Below are 19,772 nucleotides of genomic sequence, written 5' to 3'. Positions count from 1 at the left end.
GGGGGGGGGGGGATTGGGATAGGCCAGTGATGGGTATTAAGGAGGGCACCCATTGCATGGTGCACTGGGTGTTATATGCAAATAATGAATCATGGAACATTACATCAAAAACTGGGGATGTACTGTATGGTGACTAACATAATATAATAAAAAAAACATTAAAATAAAAAAAACGAGAACATACCAATACCATACTATGGTGACTAATATAACAAAAAAATTATTTAAAAAAAATCACTCAGCCTGCTATGCAGAGGTTAGACTGGGGCAAGAAAGAGGGAAGGGAAGCAGGAAGATCAGTTAGAAGTCTGTTTCAGTAATCTAGGTTACAGATGATAATGGTTTGAAACGGAATAGTAATGATTAAGGTCATGATAATTTGTCAGATTCTGAATTTATTCAGAGGGTAGAGCCAACATGATATACTAACAAGTTAGATATAAGATATAAGAGAAAGAAAAAAAAAGTCAGAGATGACTACTCTGAGCAACTGAAAGTATAAAATTGCCATTTGTTTAGTTGAAGAAAGCTCTAGGAAAAGTAGATTTGAGGAAGGAAGACCAAAGTTCAATTTTGAATATGTTGAGTTTGAGATTCAGGACATTCATGTGATGATACCAAGTGGGTACTTGAACATACAAGTATGGAACTAAAAGAAAGGTCCCAAGATGAAAATATAAGTTTGAAAATCATCAGCGATGAAAATATAAGTTTGAAAATCATCAGCCTACAGATGACTCCAAAGCCATGAGACTTAATGAGATTACTAAGGGAAAGAATGTGATAGAGATCCACGGATCTTTAGGGAGTTCCCACATGTAAACAAAATGAGATAGAAATTAGAACATGAAACTATGAAAGAGCCAAACAGTATCATAAATATTTTTCAATATAAGCAGTTATTTTTTATGTTATTATGAGAGTTATTTCCAAATCCTAGAAATAATCTGTCAGATAAGATGGTGGGAATACAAATAACTAATAATCTCCTAAAACAAAATCCATGAAATAATTTCAACTGATCAAAAATTTGATACAAAATTTTTAAAATCCAATATACATTAAACATAATTCTTGCTAGATCCTCATAAACAGGTGATTTTATATTAAATAACACACTGGCATACTTTTTAGTGACTAAAGAACAAAGAAAAGCAAATGTGAGTAATTATCTCATTCACAAAAGTGGTCTCCTTGACCCAAGTGTAAAACACAGTTTCAGGATTCCTGTTTTGCTCTCAACGCAAAGAAGAAGACAAGTTCAGCTTAGTTTTCTTAAATAAAAGGTTTTTTGGGGGTATCAAGGATTTTCACTATCAACATTTAGTAAAAACACTCTATGAACAAAAATTTAAAAGAAGTCAATGTATTTTATGTCAAACATCAAGTTGAAATAGGAAATCACTGAAACTAAGAATAAAATTTTCTTTAACATTAAACCACACACACACACACACACACACACAACCCGACTGACAAACATCTTGCATTAAATATTAACACAAAGTATGCCAATATTCAAGTTAGAACCTGTTTACAACCCGACTAACAGGTATTAGTGTTGCTTCCTTACAGCATTTATAGGTCTTCTCCTCTCTTCACAAATACTAGTGAGATAAATGTCTTACACTATATTTGGAAAACTTTTTCAATGATTTTTTGATTATCTCGGAAACAATAAATTTATATGAAAAATGAATTTTAAAAAATACCAGAGCAGGGTAGGGACAAAGCCCTTAGAGATCAACATTTTTCTGTTGCCATTCTTTATAATAATATCCACACAAAATAACAAAAACTGAGAGAATTCTCATCCTCATTACATATGTTAGTGATATCTTTTCATTTTTCTTACCTGTATGGAAGTAATAGAAGCTGAATGTCCCTGAAGGACCGCAACTGGTGCACAAGTTCGAAGACACCACACTCTCACAACCTTATCACAGCTGCCTGCAGCAATAAGAGTGTTTTCATAGTTAACAGCCATGTCAGAAATTTCAGCAGAGTGGCCTCGAAGTGTAGCAAGGAGACGTCCATCATCTGTTGCCCAAATTTTCACCAAACAGTCATCTGAACCCTATAGTAACACAAAAGGACAGATTCCCAATGAAGCAAAATTTGCACCACCAGCCCCCTCCAGGAAAAAAAAAAAGCCAAAATGACAAAGGGGGATTTTTATTGTTACTTCTGAGCCTTTACTTTCTAATCTCCTCGGTCCATATAATATGGATCAGGAAGAAATATAAATGAGCTCCAAATGACAGCACTGACAAAGCATTATCTAAACTGACAACAACATTTGTGAAGAATTCCCCAAAACTACCAATCCTGACAACTCAAAATATTTATAACTCACTTTTAAGTGATTTGGCATTAAATGTATCTGCCATTATTTCTTTCCTTATGCCTGACAGCCTTTTATCATAATTACTTGAATACTTTTTCTACAAATACTTAAAAATTTCACCTAAATTCTGTATGCATTTCTCAGTAAACTTGAGAGTTTGTTAATAAACTCTGCTGAAAATATTAAGTTGAATTTCCTTTTGAGAATTTCAAAAGAGCTTTAAAAATAGTAAAAAACAATTCTACTCTAATATAGTAAATAAGTTAGTTAGTAATTATTGGTTTATAAAAAGATGGTGGGACGCCTGGGTGGCTCAGTCAGTTAAGTGTCTGCCTTCAGCTCACGTCATGATCCCTCCTGGGATCTAGCCTGGATCCCCAGGTCAGGCTCCCTGCTCAGCCAGAAGTCGGCTTCTCCCTCTCCCTCTGCCCCCACCCCCGCTCGTGCTCTCTCTCCCTCTCTGTCACTCTAATAAATAAATAAAATCTTTAAAAAAATAAAAAATAAAAAGATGGCAATTGTCATTCTCATCATGATCATTAACATCCAAATACTTGGTGATGCATTTGGAGTTATGAAAATGTCAATGGAAGAATCTTTAATGAACTACAAGGAGTCATAATTTCCCAAAATGCAAACTACTTCATTTACTATATAGCATAGAAAGTTAAAAAGAAAATTATGACAGTACCTACACTTCTATGTTAACTTGGTACTAGAGTAGTGAGACTAAACCCTTTCTTATAAATATTAGCATGCTACAATTTTGTACTCAAAAGCCCATGATATGATCTGGTTAATAAAATGCTAAGCAAAATAAGCTGAGAAAGACAAATACAGTATGATTTCACTCATATGTGGAATTTAAGAAACAAAACAAATGAGCAAAGGGGGAAAAAAAGGAGAAAGGGAGGCAAACCAAGAAACAGATGTATAACTATAGAGAACAAACTGATGGTTACCAGAGGGGAGGTAGGTAGGGGGATAGGTAAAACAGGTGATGGGAATTAAGGAGTGCACTTCTTGTGAGGAGCACCAAGTGTTTTAGGGAAGTGCTGAATCACTATATTGTACACCTGAAACTAATATTACACTGTATGTTAACTAACTAGAATTTAAATAAAAACAAAAAACCCAGATTTAAGGGCACCTGAGTGTTTCAGTCAGTTAAGTGTCTAACTCTTGATCTCAGCTGAGGTCTTAATCGCAGGGTCATAAGTCCAAACCCGGTGTGAAAAAAAAAATTAGCAAAAACAGTAACAAACCAAAAAAAAAAATTAAAAATAATTAGTACTGTGGCACCTGGGTGGCTCAGTCAGTCAAGCATCTGCCTTTGGCTCAGGTCATGATCCCAGTGTCCTCTGACTGAGCCCTGAGATGGGCTCCCTACTCAGCAGGGAGTCTGCTTCTCCCTCTGCCCCTCCCCCCTGCTCGCTTGCACGCGCGCTCTCTCTCTCTCTCTCAAATACATAAACGAAATCTTTAAAAAAATAATTAGTACTGAAATAAAAGAAAGATATACACAATAACTGTAATTTGGTTACTAACTGTGTAGTACAATTATTCAATCATAAGAATGACATAATCATTTTAATTAAGCAGAATGGGCACCAATTGCACTAAGTGACAAATGGAAAATTCATTTTAATAAATGTTTGCTAAAATGAAATGAAATGAAATGAAATGAAATGGAGTAGATAAACTTGTTTCACATAAATTAACCACCTCTGGAATATAAGGCCTTCTTAAGATTTAATTTTTTAAATTAGATTTCCAAAACAGAGAGGATCTTATAGTTCACCCATTTATTTATATAGATGAGAAAAGATTTTCAAGTTCTTTTTTTAAGTTACATAATTTTTATTTTTCTTATTTTTCCCCTTTTCAGATTTTATTTAAATTCAGATTAGTTAACATATAATGTATTATTAGTTTCAGGGGTAGAATTTAGTGATTCATCAGTTGCATATAACACCCAGTGCTCATTATATCAAGTGCACACTCCTTAATGCCCCTCACCCAATTATTCATCCGCCCACCCACCACCCCTCCAGCAACTCTCAGTTTGTAAACTCATCTTTTTACTCATCTTTGTACTCGTCTTTTCTTGCATTCACGTGTCTAAGAAGGATGAATCGCTTATGAAGTATAATTCTATGCCATGAAGCCTACCTTCAATTGTAGTAAATCTCAAATATGCTACACTATCATTAATTTTAAACTCACTGTAAAAATTCTTCTCCCACTTCGGTCAAATGCTACACAGTAGACAGATGACAAGTGCCCCAGAATTCTCTTATGCATCTTAATGTGCTGGTAAGCAGATGAAGGGAAAATATGGCTGAAGCGACTGCATCCAGTTAATTGCCTGGCAGAGGTGATATTCACTGAAAAACATAAAATAGAAGATTCCTTAAAACCTAAAAGCAAAACCTACTACATGAAGTTAAATCATAAATATTAAGATGAGATAAAATAGGGTACACACACCATAGCAATTTTACCCTGTGACAAGTCTAAATTCCATTACACATTTCATGATTTTATGAATGCAAGTTTACTACAGCAAAGCACGAAGAATACTCTTCTTTTAAATCCCACAATCTGATTTTCTGTTTGCCTTACTATGGTTTCTCAGGTACATTCTCGTTTTACCTTTCTTGGTAAAACTGTAGTCAAAGACACTGTCACTTTAAATATATAGGTAAATCTTACCATAACATGAAGGAATTTTAGAATAGAGACTACATTTGATTAAATATAATACATTTTAAAAGTTACATAGGGAATTTTACGAACTCCTATCCTACCTACTCAAATCTATCCACTCCTTTTGCAGCTGTCTCTAAACTTTCAAGAGTAATAGAATTTTACAGTGAAAAAAGAAAGGAAGCTATGATAATACATTAAGTTTTCAGTAACAAACAATCCTCTCTAGGTTTGTCTATAGGTTCTCTGCTTTTTGGTTTCTGAATCAGTAGATTCTCCCACTAATTACCAATGAATTTTTGAAACTGCATCTCCTATATAAAGTCATTATAGTTCTTTTTGCTTTGCATTATTAATTTAAAAAAAAAAACAAACAGAATAAAGCATAAGTCTGACCAGTTCTCTTCCAAATGCCACCTGGATTCTTCTCACTTACCTAAAATGGAGATCTTAGTCCCCATGTAAGGATTTACAAGCACCCACTTGCTCTGTGAAATTCCTCCAGTCTTCCCTTATACACTGAAAATATTTAACATCCCATACATTATATTTTAATCAAAACATAAGATCCTTATAAGTGCAAAGTCACCTTGAGGCAAGGCAACATTTTATCATAGTGCATAAATAATATAGTACAAATGATAACAGCTTTATGTTGAAGTAAGTCAAAATTAAGGCAAGAATGAGTTTGTAGCTCGATTAGAACAATTAGAACCATGCCACAATAAAAAATATGAAACCTTTACACATCTCAATCTTAAAAGCAATGGAGTCTTTTTTTTTTCAGGCAAAGGTAGATCCACTGGCCATTTTAAATTGACAAAATGACAAAAAAATGAATGATGGATAGCAAAACCAATGAGACTTTGAACGCAAATCATAAGAACACAACAGAGATCTGAGTATTTATAGAACACTGTGAAATGCTGAGTAAATAATGGTAGAAAACCCACAAGCATCACTACCGCCAGCTCAGAGGACTTCTTTTTGGCACATGCTCCCCAATCCAACCTCTAGAAATTTTCACAACTCTCAGATGGAAAGAGCAGACACTGTAACTTTGGGACTTAGCAATCATCCTTCACTAGTCAAACATTTCTTACTGCTCTTAGCTCCTTGAAACAATCAACCATCACTTCTGCTTTGCTTTTTTCTATCCATACTTTTCAAGTAGATAGAAGAAAAGGTGTATTACTGTAAGACAGGGTTTTTCAGCCTCAGACATACTGGCACTTTGGGCTTGATGAGCCTTCACTGTGTGGGGCTGTCTACTGAAAAGTATTTAGCAGCTTCCCTGGTCTCTACCCACTAGATTTTAGTAGAACCCTACCACCACGAAGCTGTGACAAGGAAAAATATCTCTAGATATTGCCAAATGTCTCCTGGTGGTAATAAACAAATACAAAAAATGCAACAACTGTCCCCAGTTAAAAACCACTGCTTAAAGTATAAAAACAAAAAACAGTATCAATAGGAAGAAAAATAATCAGAAAAACAATTCTAAGAAGAAAAGCAGAGACATGAAGAAAAAGAAGTAGTGAAAGACACAGGGGAGAGATAAAAAGCCACCAGAAATCCAATCATTCCTCTAGCAAATATCTGTGTTTTTTGAAGGCCAAAGGAATAAAACCAAGTATATAAACAAAATATTCTTGATCCCACTAAGACATCCCATTAGTATATCACGCCAAAACTGTTAAATCAGGAACAATGACTGAAAACCTTATGCATCTTTATAGTCTATACAAATTAGCTTTTACTTTTTAAGACTCCTTTACAAAGAAAACTATTAATTGAAAAAGAAAAATGGAAAGTATGTGCAACAAATATGACAAAATCTTAATATTTTAAAACACATATAAAACTAACCATCTATGAGAATAACCACTAAGGGGGCGCCTAGGCAGCTCAGTTAGTTAAGTGTCTGCCTTTGGCTCAGGTCATGATCCCAGAGTCCTGAAACAGAGTCCCACATCTGGCTCCTGGCTCAGCAGGGAGCCTGTTTCTCCCTCTCCCTCTGACCACCCCTTGCTCATGCTCTCTTTCTCGCTCTGCTCTCTCTCTCTAATAAATAAATAAAATCTTTAAAAAAATACCACTAAGATCTAACAGATGAATAAAGGAAATTAACAGATAAGTCACAATATAAGAAATACAAATAAACTGAATCACAGAATATATTTAACTATTTTGCCAACTATCAAAAGAAATTTAAATGAAAATAATGAAATACAATACTATATCTAATAAATTAGCATTTTAAAAATTCTAAAACCTAAGGCCAGCAATTACTACTTGAAACTGGTATACGCCTACATATCTAGATACACCATAAAGTGACATGATCCACTTGGAAAATAATTTTGGCAATACACTTCGAGAGTCATGAAAATACACACGCCCATTGCCCAACCCTTAGGAATCTATCCTAGTGACACAACTCATTAGCAAAAATGAGTTACATGTACAAATGTTTAATGAAGTACTACTTATAATACCAAAGAATGATAAATAACCTAGGTCCAACAACAGGGGAATGGTTAATTAAATTACAGAATATGTGATGGACTATTCTATAAGAATTAATAATTAAAATATAAAACTGCAGCACTGTAGGAAAATTTAGGAACTACAAAGCAAAAAAATATAAAATGCAACCTTATGAGTATACTACGATTTAAATTATGGAAAAATATGCATACACATATAATAAAGACTAAAAAGAAACAAGAGAAATGAAACCAACTGCTTTGTGATCAAAGTATAGGTAAATTTTTAAAATTTCACGTAATACACTTAACAATACATTTTTATCTTAAACACAACTTTTCTATTGGGATCTTCCTAGTTATTGCTAATAGCTATTCAAAAAAATTCTAATATAAGGTACATTGTATATTTGACAGCAGCAGCATCAAATATTCCTTCCTTCCAATCTGTGATTTTTTGTTTATTCATCTAGCACCTGAGATGATAACATTTATACATTTTTCTCAGTCATTTAATATCAACAGGCCTTCGGTTCTATATACACTAAGGAGTTCTGTCAACACTCTTTTTTGCATGCATTGTCCATTTAACCAGTGTTTTTTAGTATTGCTGCTGCTTTTTGCTTTTCTTATGAAATTGGGTAAATGATGAAAGCTTTGTTCAGTGGAATGTAAATTCCGTGAGAATGGGGATCTTGTTTGATTTATTTATAAGCTGTATTTCCAGTGTCTGTCATAGTGCTTAGCTCAAAGTAGGTGGTCAACAAACTAGGTTTTGAAGAAAAAGTAATTATTCCATTGATAGCTGTTCACTGCTCTCTATGACTTAATAAATTTAAAACATACAGTAAGTCTTATCTTGTTCTAACTTGAATCTTTAAGCATTTTTGAGCACTTTATCAGAAACATTATCCTCAATCGTTAATGGCTGATAACTGACTATAAAGATACAAGAGTTCACTTTTAACCAACCTTTGAGTACTTTACTAGGAAGAATTGGATCTCATTCTTCTAGCATGAATATTATTCATGCTCCCTTTACTGGAGGGGAATGCTTAAAGTCATTAATCTTTTGCTCAAAAGTAACAATAAAATAAAATGACACACACAAACACACACACAATTATCACTGTGATGTATGTGAATATCTCTACCAAATGTACTATTTTAGTGATTTTTTTTCTACCTTAAGCATAATGCAAGTTGAGAGATGAGCAATTTAACTTTCACCTTAACAAAGTAAAATGAGGTATTAATGAGGAACCTACAAATAAATAAGAAAAAACTCCCACAATCCTATGCCAATATATCTACTATAATGTCATTTACTGAATTCTCACTATTAAGCCTTCTAAAAGCCATAGTACTTCAAAGGCATGTAGTTTTAGTATATACTACTCATTACCTCGATTAATTACTTAAGCTTTTCAAAAACACTATAAAGGGTAAGTTATGTTATTTCAACCTCCATTTACTAAAGAATTTAGCCCCATATAGTCACAAAAGTGAAATGGCAGAAACACTAGCTGAAATAGGGCAACCAATCAACATAATCTTAGTCAGAACAAAATACCTGCTTCTCCATCTGCTGCTGTTAAGGATTTGACAACTTCAGAGAAATAGTACACTGTACTGTAGTTGTAACACCTTTCATCTAGGGATCTGGCATAGTTATGGTCAGGTTCCAACAATCAACTATAGAGCATTTTCTCTTGAGCAGTCATGTGAACATGCCAACTTTGTCTTGAAATATTTTAAGCACCTTCCTTTTCAGACAAACATCCTTGATGTCACAATACATTTATTTGTATTTAGCATAGTTGACAAATTCAACTAGTAGATAAATTAGTCAAATGTATATATGTATAAAATGTATTAATACAAAATGTTCTATTCAGAATCCATTATGTCTAATTTTTTTCACTAAAATGTTTTAAGATAGACATCTAAATGTACTCTAACAAGAGACAGGATATATGACCTAACTCAGTGATAGACCAAAATGCTTAAAGATTCAAGTTAGAACAAGATAAGACTTACTGTATGTTTTAAATTTATTAAGTCACAGAGAGCAGTGAACAGCTATCAATGGAATAATTACTTTTTCTTCAAAACCTAGTTTGCTGACCACCTACTATGAGCTAAGAACTATGACAGACACTGGAAATACAGCTTATAAATAAATCAAACAAGATCCCCATTCTCACGGAATTTACATTCCACTGAACAAAGCTTTCATCATTTACCCAATTTCATGAATAAGATACCTTAATGAGGAAAGTGATCTATACAAATACATACAGCTCTTGAAATATATTTTTCTAATAAGCTCTACAGCTGATGCTCATACTCTGCCAAGTTTGGCAACCACTAATTCTAGTCCAACCTCCTTTTCCCAAAATTATCCTTTCTACAATATATCTGGCAGATAGCCTCTGCTTAAACACTTTTGGTAAAGAGAAGATTATTATTTCCTAAAAAATGGCCAATTCATATGTTAAGCCACTTTAATTTTGGGGAGACTCAACCTTTAATTGAACTCAATCTCTTTCCCTGTAACTTCGGGAATGATACAGGCTTTGCCTTTGTGAGCTACGCTGAAGGAAAAAAAAAAAAGTCAAATCCCTTTGTTACCTGTGAAATATTTAAAGACAGCTATCACTTGTGCCTTACATCTTCTCTCAATATATGAGGTCCCCCCTACATTATTCTCAGCCATAGTTTACACATATCTCTCTTCCCCATCACCCCCTATAGAAAAATATTCTTTCACCCTAAAAACTAATGTGGTTGCTTTTTTCTGAGAAGTTTCTAGTTCATCAATGTCTCAGCCTCTTAAAATAACAAGAATTGAGCAAAATATTCCAGTGGTCTAATCAGCACAGAATACAGTGGATTATTTTCAACCACACATCTTATGAATGCAATTTAGGACTGCAAAGACGACATTAGTTTTCTAAAACAGCTGCCTTATACTATCTATTGGTTAAAGAGGAAATAAAGTTAGTTTGACATCGTTCTTAGTAAACATATTCCTAGTGCTCACCTCTTTCTTTTCTAAGAGTATACAAACCACTTGTTCTATAAACCTGGCTAAAATTCTCCCTGGGGTTAAAGTTAAATTCACCAATCTATAATTCCTAGAATCTACTATTTGTTTCCTTTCATATAACTTGTCCATTGGGTCATTTCCATTTCTCCTGTCCACTCTGATTTCACAAAAAATTTCACTGGCAGGTGCCAGTGAAAACTGTTTCAGTATACCAGGATTTAATTCATTTGGGCTTCTTAAAGCAGGTAGGTACACATGTATCTTGGCTTTTCTTTTCTTTAACCATGCTTGCTCTACCCTTTGATATAGTGACAGATCACTCTCTTTGATACAAAAAACTAACAGAAAAGATGGTTGTCTCCAGATCTCACATTTAAGCTATGAATTTATACCATCTATTCCTTTTTAATAAATCTATAGGTTCTTCGCCTATATGCTAATTGGGATATCAAAGGTGTTTTGGGGTAATCCCTTATGGGTTGAACTGAATGAAATTTTTGGTATTTGACTATATTCTACATAAAAAATAGTGATTTTAGATGGCTCAGCATAATACCTATAATTGGAGTGGGGGTATGGGCAGACATCAAGCATTAGTCTGATGTAGGTATCCTGTTCTTTTTACTTCTCCATTAGGAAAGCACCATCCACACTGTCAGGTCTATAGTATCATCCCATATAGATTTCTCACTCCTTTTATCTCTACCATTGTTTTTCTTTTTTAAAAATTTTATTTGTTTATGAGAGAGAGAGAGAGAGAGCGAGAGCACCAGCACAAGCAGGGGGAGGGGGGGAGGGAGAAGCAGACTCCCCACTGAGCAGGGAGCCCAATGTGGGGCTCGATCCCAGGACCCTGGGATCACGACCTGTCCCAAAGGCAGACGCTTAACCAATTGAGCCATCCAGGTGCCCCTACCCATTGTTTTTCATAATATAGTCATATTTATACCATTTCAAGTTTGTATCTCCTTATGTAAAATTTTCTAGTTCACTTTGTTGCATTATACCTAATATTTATAAATATTCTGCCCAACCTAATGTTTTCTCTTGTGAATTATGGGTCACTTCCACCTTTGTGGATCTTTTTCCTATGTTATAGCCACTATATTTCATCATACCGTTTTCTTTAAAACTGGGGAATTTTATGAGTGTCCCGAACAAGGAGTAAAATTAACTTACTTCAGTTTAACTTTCTATGCTTCCTCAGCATCAATTAGAAGTGGTCATGAACAGTAAAAGGGAGAGAACATGAGATCACAGTTATCCCATGAGAAGACTCAAATTTTATCAAGAACATTTTTTGGAAAGATTTTATGTATTTCTTTGAGAGAGGCAGAGATAGCAACAGAGAGCACAAGCAGGGAGGAGAGGGAAAAGCAGGCTCCCTGTTGCCTCAAAGCGGGACTCAATCCCAGGACCCCGGGATCATGACCCGAGCTAAAGGCAGATGCTTAACCGACTGAACCACTGAGGCACCCATAAGGAACATTTTAAAGAATTAATTAAAACTGAATAAAATTCATGTAAAGGTTCTCCTGAAATTTGTTATTTTTCTATTAACATTTTTTATTATTTATTTGAGAAAGAGAGAGAGAGCACAAGTAGGGGGAGCAGCAGGCTCCCCGCTGAGCAGGGAGCCCGACGCGGGGCTCGATCCCAGGATCCTGGGATCACGACCCAAGCCAAGGCAGACACTTAACCCACCGAGCCACCCAGGCACCTCTCTATTAACATTTTAAACACTATTGAAATACCTTTAGAAATTAAGAATATTAAATGGTCTTTTAAAAAAAGCACAGAAAAATATCCTAATTTGAAGTGTATGATATTCCAGTACACACTAGATATTAATACATCATTTCACATACTCAAATTCTATTTCTTTTGTAATTATAATATGGAATGCTGTAACCCAAATTAATAAAGTTCAAACCAGACTGATTTTTTTTAGGTAGTCTTCAACAATAGCTTTGCCTTGCTCACTCTGTGGCATCCTGAATTTATTATAAGGATGTGCTTCCTTTCTTATATTAATCCTTTCTTCACTGTTCTCTCCATTAGTGATCCATCCTGTCATTTTATAGAAAAAAAAGCTACCAACAACCTGTTAAAATCCTGGTGTTAGAAAAAGTGTGTCCATTTTAGAATATTTGTTGCATGCAGCACAAGATGTACTATTTATTATCTTGACTAAAAAGCTTAGTACTAGAATTTCAAATATTAAATGGTAATAAAAAACCCTGAAAAACAATACAGGACCTGATATCAAGAACACTTAATAGCAATAAGCCAAAATCAAAGATTTATTACAGGGTTGTTATACTAACAAAACTTAATACTACATCAGCTTTTTCCTCCAACAGTCAAGACCACACAGTCTGTTCTCCTAAATTCAGTCAATCATATCAAAACACCTAGGTCAGTAAGCAAGAAGAAAGAGAAGGATCACTGCAAGTTCATAACTTCTGTAAAAAACACCTCAAAGCACAGTCCCTTCTATCAACTCTATACATGAAAAACAGAACATTATTAGACCAAAAAGATCAGGAAGCCTATGCTGAAACATATTGAAACAATTGCATAACAAGTAGGACAAAAATTTGTAAAGTAATAATTTAAAAATAATTTAAAAATTGGAAAAAGTACAAAAGTAGTAATGAAGTATAAAGTATTTATTTTATACTAAACTTAAGGTTTTATATTTTATATAGTCAGTGAAGAAAAATGTGACTTAGATTTCTAAAGTATTTTAAGAGTCCTAGTTTATTATATAATATATTCAAAAATGATTCCATTTTAGAAATAAAATGAGTATTTTTTATAATCTCATATTATACATTCTTTATTGCTAGGATACAAATATCAATAGCAAAACCCAAATTTAAAGTTCATTAAGGGAATGATGTCAGCATCATGGCAGATTAACTGTTGTACTTTTCTCTCCACTTTGATTAACAACTAATTAGACATTCATATTAGAACAAAAGTGCTTCTGCATGTCATACCAGAATACCCCAGAGATTTCTACCTATCTGTGCATCTATGGGTAGACAGGACTTCGGTGGGGGCTGCAACCCAAGGGATTAGGCAAGCATGCCCCACCCCAACTCACTGTGATCATGCGTTAAAGGGAATCTGGACAGTGCAAAAGTGAGTGGATACCTACAGGCAATAGAGACTTTGTGGAGGTCCAGCCTGCATGAAGGGAGAATCTGGCATGCTATGAGAGTGGAATAGAGACAAATTTGGACACAGAGGAGCTGGAGGAACTTGCCAAGTGTGCAGGGCTTTCCAGGATGACAATGTAAGGGTCTGAGATTTCGGCAGCTGCAGCAGCACCCTCTCCAGTAGAGGTGGAAAGCTGCAACCACTCCCACAGAGAAGGAAGAAATCAAAAGTAGTAAGTGACTGCCCAGCTGCTGCAAATGTGCAGGTTACAACTGAAGGGACCTGTTTCTCTCAGGCAGCACCAAAATTTTGGAGGACAGACCTCCTTGATTGGGGGGAGGGAGAGGAATAGGGGAAGAGCAGATGAGAATATCAAAGGGTAATAAAGGCAAAAGTTTTATGCTGTCTGCTTCAGATCATCAACATGGTCTACCCCACTGATCTCTGGAAATGCTCCACTCAGAGGATCCACCCACTGGCCAGTGGGCACCCTCAAAGCCCCAGGTGCTAAGCCCATGCAACTCCCACTCCACTGCGATGTCCTCGTGCATGCTCCCAGTGCATCTGAGGGAACTAACTCCAGACGGAAAAACCATGTGCATGAGTTACTGTGCCACATTCGGGAATACAAAAGAAAGCATTCTAATAGCCAACCCATTTCAGTATAAGAATCAAAGAAGACATAAGAAAAATCAAGGAAACAAAACTGAAACATACCTTAGACCAAACAGATTTAACAGACATATATAGAACATTCCACTCAACATCACGAGAATACATTCTTCCCAAGTGCACACATAACACTCTCCAAAGACAGATCATATGATAGGACACAAAACAACTCATAGCAAATTTAAGGAGACTGAAATCGTACCACCTATCTTTTCAGACCATAACGGTATGAAACTAGAAGTCAACAAGAGGAAAGCTGAAAATTCTACAAATGTGAAAAATAAACACACTTCTGAACAATCAATGGGTCAAACAAAAAAAAATTAAAAGGGAAATAAAAAACACCTTGAAAAAAATGAAAATGGAAACACAACATATCAACTCCTATGGGATGCTGAGAAAGCAGTTCTGAGAGGAAGGCTTATAGAGATAAATGTATATATTAAAAAAGTATAAAAATCTCAAACATAATTTTACATCTCAAGGAACTAGAGAGAAAAAAGAACAAATTAAGCACTTAGTAAAAAGAAAGATAATAAAGATCAGAGCAGAAATAAATGTAATAAAGGCCAAAAGAAAAAAATACAAAGATCAAAAAAAACTGAGAGCGGGTTTTCTAAAAGATAAAATTGCTGCACTAAGAAAAAAAAAAGAGAAAAGACTCAAAAATATTATAAATGAAAGAGGACATATTACAACAGAAATACATAGGACCATAAGAGACTACAATCAATAATTATAAGCCAACAAATTAGATAACATAAAAAAGTGAATAAATTCTTAGAAACACACAACCTAACAAGACTGAATCAAGAAGAAATAGAAAATCTGAACAGATCAGTTAACTAGTAAAGAGATTGAATCAGTAGTCAAAACCCTCCCAACACAGAAAACCTCAGGACAGGCAGCATCACAGGCAAATTCTACCAAAACTTAAAGAATTGATGCCAATTCTCAAACTTTTTCAAAAAGCTGAAGAGGAAGGAACATTTACAAAATCATTCAACAAGGCCAACATTACTCTGATACCAAAGTCAGATAAGAACACTACAAAATGAGAGAAACCATATGATAATTGTCTTTCTCTGCTTGACTTATTTCACTTAGCATTATCTCCTCCAGTGCCGTCCATGTTGCAGCAAATGTTGAGAAATTGTTCTTTTTGATAGCTGAGTAATATTCCATTGTATATATGGACCACTATGGAACATAAGAACTAGGAAGATCGGTAGGAGAAGAAAGGGATAAAGAAAGGGGGGGTAATCAGAAGGGGGAATGAAGCAAGAGAGACTATGGACTCTGAGAAACAAACTGAGGGCTTCAGGGGGGGGAATGGGATAGGCTGGTGATGGGTGGTGGGGAGGGCACGTATTGCATGGTGCACTGGGTGTTATATGCAACTAATGAATCATAGAACTTTACATCAAAAACCAGGGATGTACTGTATGGTGACTGATATAATATAATAAAAAAACATTTAAAAAAAAGAACACTACAGGAAAAGAAAACTATTATAATAACCAATATCCTTGATAAACATAGAAGCAAAAATTCACAACAAAATATTAGCAAACAAAATTCAAGCACACATTAAAAGAATTATACATGACCAAGTGTGATTTAACCCTGGGATTCAAGGATAAAACATACTCAAATCAATAAATGTAATACATCACATTAATAGAAAGATAAAAATCACATAATTATATCAATAGATGCTGCAAAAGTACTTACAAAATATGACATCTTTTAATATGACATCTTTTCATGACAAAAACCTTCAAAAGGACTGGTATAGAAGCATACTTCAACATAATAAAGGTCATATACAACAAACCCACAGCTAACATTATACTCAATTGTGAGAAATTGAAATCTTTTCCTCTATAATCATGAACAAGACAAGGATGCCCACTCTCATCTCTCTTTCCCATATAGTACTGGAAGTCCTAGCTATACCAATTAGGTAAGACAAAGAAAAGGCATCTGAATCAGAAAACAAATATAACTGTTATTTGTATATACTATAATTTTAGAAAATTCCAGCTTCAAACAAAAAACTAGAAAAAAATCAACACACTCAGTAAAGTTGCAGGATATAAGATCAACATGCAATTATCAGTTATATTTCATTTTTTAAAAGTTTTTATTTAAATTCCAGTTAGTTAAATACAGTGTCTTATTAGTTCAAAATGTACAATGTAGTGATTCAACGCCTTCACTGAATACCCTGTCCTCATCACAACAGGGGCACTCCTTAATACCCATCACTTATTTTACCCACACCCCCACCAATCTACTCTCCTGTTAACCACGAGGTTGTTCCCTATACCTAAGTGTCTGTTTCTTGGTTTCCCTCTATGTTTTTTCCCATTTCTTTGATTGGTGTGTTTCTTAAATTTCAGGTATGAGTGAAATCATATGGTATTTTGTCTTCATCTGATTGCCTTGTTTTGCTTAGCATAATACACTCTAGCTGCATCCCCATTCTTGCAAATGGCAAAACTTTATTCTTTTTTATGGCTGAAAATATTCCATATATATATATATACACACACACACACACCACTTCTTCTTCATCCATTCCTTAGTTGATGGACAGTTCGGCTATTTCCATAAGTTGGCTATTGTAGACAATGCTGATATAAAAATCATGGTGCATATACCCCTTTGAATTAGTATTTTTATATTCGTTGATTAAATACTTACTAGTGTGATTGCTGGATCGTAGGGTAGGATAGTTCCATATTTAAGTTTTCGAGGAACCTCCATCCTGCTTTCCAAAATGGCTGCACCAGTTTGCATTCCCACCAACAGTGAAAGAGGGTTACCCTTTTTCTACATCCTCGCTAACACCTGTTGTTTCTTGTGTTGTTAATTTTAGCCGCTCTGACTGGTGTGAGATGATATCTTATTGTGCTTTTGATTTGTATTTCCCTGATGATCAGTGATGTTGAGTATCTTTTCATGTGACTGTTAGACATCTGTATGAGTTCTATAGAAAAATGCCTATTCATGCCTTCTGCCCACTTAATAATCACATTATTCATTTCTTCGGTGTTCAGTTTTGTAAGTTCTTTAAATATTTTGGATACTAACCCATTATCGGATATGTCATTTGCAGATATCTTCTCCCATTTCACAGGTTGCCTTTCAGTATAGTTGATTGTTTCCCTCACTGTGCAAGCTTTTTATTTTAAGTCCCAATACATTATTTCTACTTTTATTTCCCTTGTCTCAGGAGACACACCTAGAAAGAAGCTGCAGTGACCAATGTCAAGAGGTCACTCCCTGTGTTCTCTTCCAGGATTTTTATGGTTTTGGGTCTCATTTTTAGGTCTTTAATCTGTTTTGAATTTGTTTTTGTGTGTGCTGTAAGAAAGTGGTCCAGCTGCATTCTTTTGCATGTTGCTGTCCAGGTTTCCCAACACCATTTGTTGAGCAGACTGTCCTTTTCCCACTGGATATTCTTTCCTGCTTTGTCAAAGATTAATTGACCATATAGTTGTGGGCTCATGTCTGGGTTTTCTATTCTATTCCATTCATCTGTATCTATTTTTGTGCCAGTTCCATACTGTTTGGATCACTACAGCTTTTAATATAACTTGAAGTCCAGAACTGTGATGCCTCCAGGTTTGCTTTTCTTTTTCAAGGTAGCTTTGGCTATTCAGATCTTTTGTGGTTCCACACAAATTTTAGGATTCTTTGTTCTAGCTCTGTGAAAAATGTTGGTGGTATTTTGATAGGGATTGCGTTATACATGTAGATTACCTTGGCAGTGTGGACATTTTAACAATATTTGTTCTTCCAACCCATGAGCATGGAATGTCTTTCCATTTCTTTGTGTCATCTTCAGTCTCTTTTATCAGTGTTTTCTAGTTTTCAGAGTTTGGGTCTTTCACTTACTTTGTTAGGTTTATTCCTAGGTATTCTTATTGTTTTTGGTGAAACTGTAAATGGGACTGATTCCTTGCTTTCTTTTTCTGCTACTTCATTGTTGGAGTATAGAAATGCGGCAGATCTCTGTATATTGATTTTGTATTCTGTGACTCTACTGAATTCGTTTATCAATTGTAGTAGTTTTTTGGTAGAGTCTTTCAGGTTTTCCATATACAGTATCATGTCATCTGCAGATAGTGAAAGGTTGACTTCTTCCTTGCCTGTTTGGGTGCCTTTTATTTCTTTGTGTTGTCTCACTGCTGTGGCTAGGACTTCCAGTACTGTCAAATAACTGCTGAGAGTGGACATCCTTGTCTTGTTCTGACTATAGAGGGAAAGGTCTCAGTTTTTCCTCATTTGGAATGATATTAACTGTGGGTTTTTCAAATATGGCCTTTATGATGTTGAGGTATGTTCCCTCTAACCTATTTTGTTGAGGGCTTTTATCACAAATGGATGTTGTACTTTGTCAAAGGCTTTTTTCTACATCTACTGAAATGACCATATGGTTCTTATCATTTTTTTTATTAATGTGGTATCTCATGTTGATTGATTTATGAATATAGAACCATGCTTGCACCCCGGGAATAAATCCCACTTGATTGTGGTGAATGATATGTTTAATGTATTATTAGATTCTGTTTGTTAGCATATTATTCAGAATTTTTGCATCCATACTCATCAGGGATCCTGACCTGTAGTTCTTTTTCTTAGTGTTTTTTTTGTTTGTTTGTTTTAAGATTTTATTTATTTATTTGAGAGACAGAGTGAGAGACAGCATGAGTAGGGTGGAAAGGGAAAAGCAGGCTCCCCGCTGAGCAGGGAGCCCGATGTGGGGCTTGATCCCAGGACCCTGGGATCGTGACCTGAGCTGAAGGCAGATGCTTAACTGACTGAGCCACCAGGTGCCCTCTTAGTGGTGCTTTTATCTAGTTTGGTAACAGGGTAATGCTGGCATCATGTAATGAATCTGGAAGTTTTCCTTACTTATCTGTTTTTTGGAAGTCATTGAGAAGAATAGGTATTAACTCTTCTCTAAATGTTTGGTACATCTGTGAAGCCATCTGGTCCTGGGCTTTTCTTTCTTTTATGTATGTATGTATGTATGTATGTATGTATGTATGTATGTAGAGAGCTTGGGGGGGAGGGCAGAGAGAGAGGGAGAGAGAGAATCTCAAGCATACTTTTCCCTAATCGTGGAGCCTGATGAAGGGCTCAATCTCACATCCCTGAGAATATGACCTGAGCCAAAACCAAGAGTCAGACGCTTAACTCACTGAGCCACCCCAGGCCCCCTGGGTTTTTCTTTGTTGCAAGTTTTTAGATAACTGATTCAATTTCTATGCTGGTTATCAGTTTTTTCAAGTGTTCTATTTCTTCCTATTTCAGTTCTAGT

At 35.1% G+C, this 19,772-nt stretch overlaps 1 protein-coding gene across 1 annotated transcript in view; it reads right to left on the bottom strand.

Annotated features, from left to right (window-relative positions):
• BRWD3 (bromodomain and WD repeat domain containing 3) overlaps positions 1 to 19,772 on the bottom strand; it is a 216,465-nt gene that overhangs the window by 155,302 nt on the left and 41,391 nt on the right. The window contains exons 7-8 of the mRNA XM_040630327.1: positions 4,574 to 4,734; positions 1,856 to 2,077 (exon numbers count right to left, since the gene is read on the bottom strand). Coding sequence (XP_040486261.1) covers positions 1,856 to 2,077; positions 4,574 to 4,734 — 383 coding nt within the window. The remainder of the gene's footprint in view (positions 1 to 1,855; positions 2,078 to 4,573; positions 4,735 to 19,772) is intronic.

The sequence above is a fragment of the Ursus maritimus genome (assembly GCF_017311325.1).
Source record: "Ursus maritimus isolate PB19 chromosome X unlocalized genomic scaffold, ASM1731132v1 scaffold_X1, whole genome shotgun sequence".
Lineage (NCBI taxonomy): Eukaryota > Metazoa > Chordata > Mammalia > Carnivora > Ursidae > Ursus > Ursus maritimus.
This window is presented reverse-complemented; position numbering and strand designations above follow the sequence as displayed.